General features: G+C 35.9%; 1 protein-coding gene across 3 annotated transcripts in view; it reads left to right on the forward strand.

The window, feature by feature from the left end:
* Window positions 1–547: 547 nt before the first annotated feature.
* The window catches only part of FBLN1 (fibulin 1), a 64,526-nt gene continuing 62,604 nt past the window's right edge, over window positions 548–2,469 (forward strand). For 2 of the 3 annotated variants that reach the window (XM_010002967.1, XM_010002968.1), the window contains exon 1: window positions 548–643. In XM_010002967.1, the coding sequence (XP_010001269.1) occupies window positions 552–643 (92 nt within the window). In that variant the 5' untranslated portion in view covers window positions 548–551. The remainder of the gene's footprint in view (window positions 644–2,469) is intronic. The other variant, XM_010002966.1, reaches the window with a different exon arrangement.

The following is a 2,469-nucleotide window of genomic DNA, read 5'->3' on the forward strand; positions in this document are numbered from 1 at the left end:
ACAGTACTTTTGCATTTACAGACATATTTATAAGCAAAACAGAATAATTGGATAGCAACTTCAGAAAAAAATAGTTCTGCAAATTAACTCGTGATTATAATAACCCATCTTTTGTATCAGACAGTCATTTGATTTATCTTGTGTTCTTCAGGATTTTAACAAGTCGCTCATTTCTACTACCACTTTTGATAATGATGGAGTGCAATCCAGTGGATCCTCTTGTTGTGCAGGACTCTATTTGAATTGTTTTCTGATGCAGTATTAGTTGCTAGGCTGTGTCTTTTCTGTGTAAAGTTAAGGGAAACTGCAGTTTGCTTCACCAAAGAAGGAATGTCCCTAGCACTTGGGCTGATTGCAAGGTGCTAACAGATGCTTCATTTGGCCATGGCTGCCTTATGGATGGGTGCACTGGTCTGTCTTTATATTAGGGAGGGGAAAATGAACTGACCCTCTTGTCTTGTTTTGTTTTTTGACTTGCAGGTGCATTACTGTTTACTGAGGCTGTATTAAATGTATTGTTGTGTTTTTCTTTATTCCCTGCAGATCTTTCGATGGAAGAATGCTGTGACAAGGGTATTGAATGGGCAAATAAAAACAGAATATGTACTTCTCTACCGTTAATGTCCGAGTCCAGAGAATGCAGGTATACAGTTATGTATTATATGTTAAACTATAGTTTGTATTTTCATGTCAGACCATGGAATTGGCAAGTGTGAAAGCTGATTTAGATGTTGAAGCACCCGGATCTTAAATTTAAGTTTTTAATCTTATCTACCTACCTACTACCTACCTCTCCCTCATCTGTCCTTGGGGAGTACCTACTGAGTACCTACATTTGTTCCATTAGGTTCTTTACATTTTTGCTGTTGGTCTAGTGTAAAGTCACCCAGCTCTAATCTGTTTCACGTGTACTGTGTCTTAGAAGTTTTCCCACTGTACTCACAGAGCTTGGGCTCTGCCTGCAGTCAGTACAACTCAGTGTGGCTTCACTAATGTCAGCAAAGATTCTTTAGTTTATACTGATTGTGAGTCTAGAGCAATGATGGTCCAAATTCTTGGGCAAAAGTTTATCAAGAGAGAGAACAGATCCTGTGTGTTTTCATCTAGGGATTGAATATGTACATATGTGTGTATGTAAGATAGCCTTTAAAACTGTTTCTCCTGGGTAGTGCCACACAGATAATTGTCCTGCAGTTCTTGGTTGAACCTAGCTGTGTGGGAACTTAAAGCTCGAGTCAAGGAGATAGATTCCTAGTTATGTATAATGTCTGACTTCTGTCAGATGTATTTGACCATAGAAAATAGTAACCTTTAGTTATTTTTTTAATTCTACTGACATTTAATAGGATACTCATTTCTATTATGTAATCTAGCATATGGAATAATTAAGTGTTAAAATTATTTGCCCAGTAATATTCTTATTATACTGTATCTTTTTATGTCAGTGGTAGTGTTATTTTTGCTGTTAAATGCACTTCTTACATTTAATTTGTGGAGCTAACAATTTATGATTGGTAGTTTGAAGAGCACTTCCACAGAGGACTTTGCCTTTAAAACATGACATTGCTCCACTCTATCTTTTCAAATGGATTGCAAAGTGATTTAAACTTGGTAATTGTAGAAGTGTTGGATTGATCTTTATTACGGAAAGAATGTGTCTTGCAGGCAAGTCTGTCCATGTTTTCTGACTTTTGCATTTATATTGGCATTGAAAACAGTCTTTTACGCAGAAGAATTGACAGATAGGACTTGAATCTCAATTTAGGAAATACTTGAGAAGTCAGAAGTGCTGCAGACGAAACAGAGGCAGTAAAAACAGGAAGCTGAGTTTATTTAACAATCTGGGAGTGAGAATCTTGATGATTTAGTGATCATTTGATTAATGTGAGTTATGATTCTGCTGTAAATGTAATTTAGTCTTTTAGAGACTGCCAGTTTAGAAGGTCTTCAGAACTTAATAGGAACTGAAAAAAGCTTACTAATACTTCATCTAGCTTTCATACATAACTGAGAAGTAATTAAGGAAATTATAGTGATATAAATCACTATATATATATATATATAAATCAGAAATGGTAAAGGCACATATTCTGCAAGGAAGGCATGTATTCTTAGTGCAACAAATCGAGCACTTATTGGCAAAAATAAAGGAGTGGGTAAATGCATTTGAGTTGTATTTATTTGTGACTGTCTGATAAATAAACACAGCTCCCTCTGAAGCTTGACCTTGCTTTAAAAATGACCAAGTAAAATTGGCACCTTTGACTGCTTTATTTAATTACAATATTCTTTTATTCCAGTTATGATGGCATATCTGGGAAAGGTACAGAAAAATCACTTTATAATGCCATTTCAGATACTAAGGGCAAAATTTTACTCCTAATTGCTGGTGTAACTGGAGCCAGAATGTACAGTGAGGGAGCACGATTCCCTTTGCAGCGATGCGAGGGTAATGACACTGATTTTGTG

The sequence above is a fragment of the Chaetura pelagica genome, unplaced genomic scaffold (assembly GCF_000747805.2).
Source record: "Chaetura pelagica isolate M959 unplaced genomic scaffold, ChaPel_1.0 scaffold117, whole genome shotgun sequence".
Classification (NCBI taxonomy): Eukaryota; Metazoa; Chordata; class Aves; order Apodiformes; family Apodidae; genus Chaetura; species Chaetura pelagica.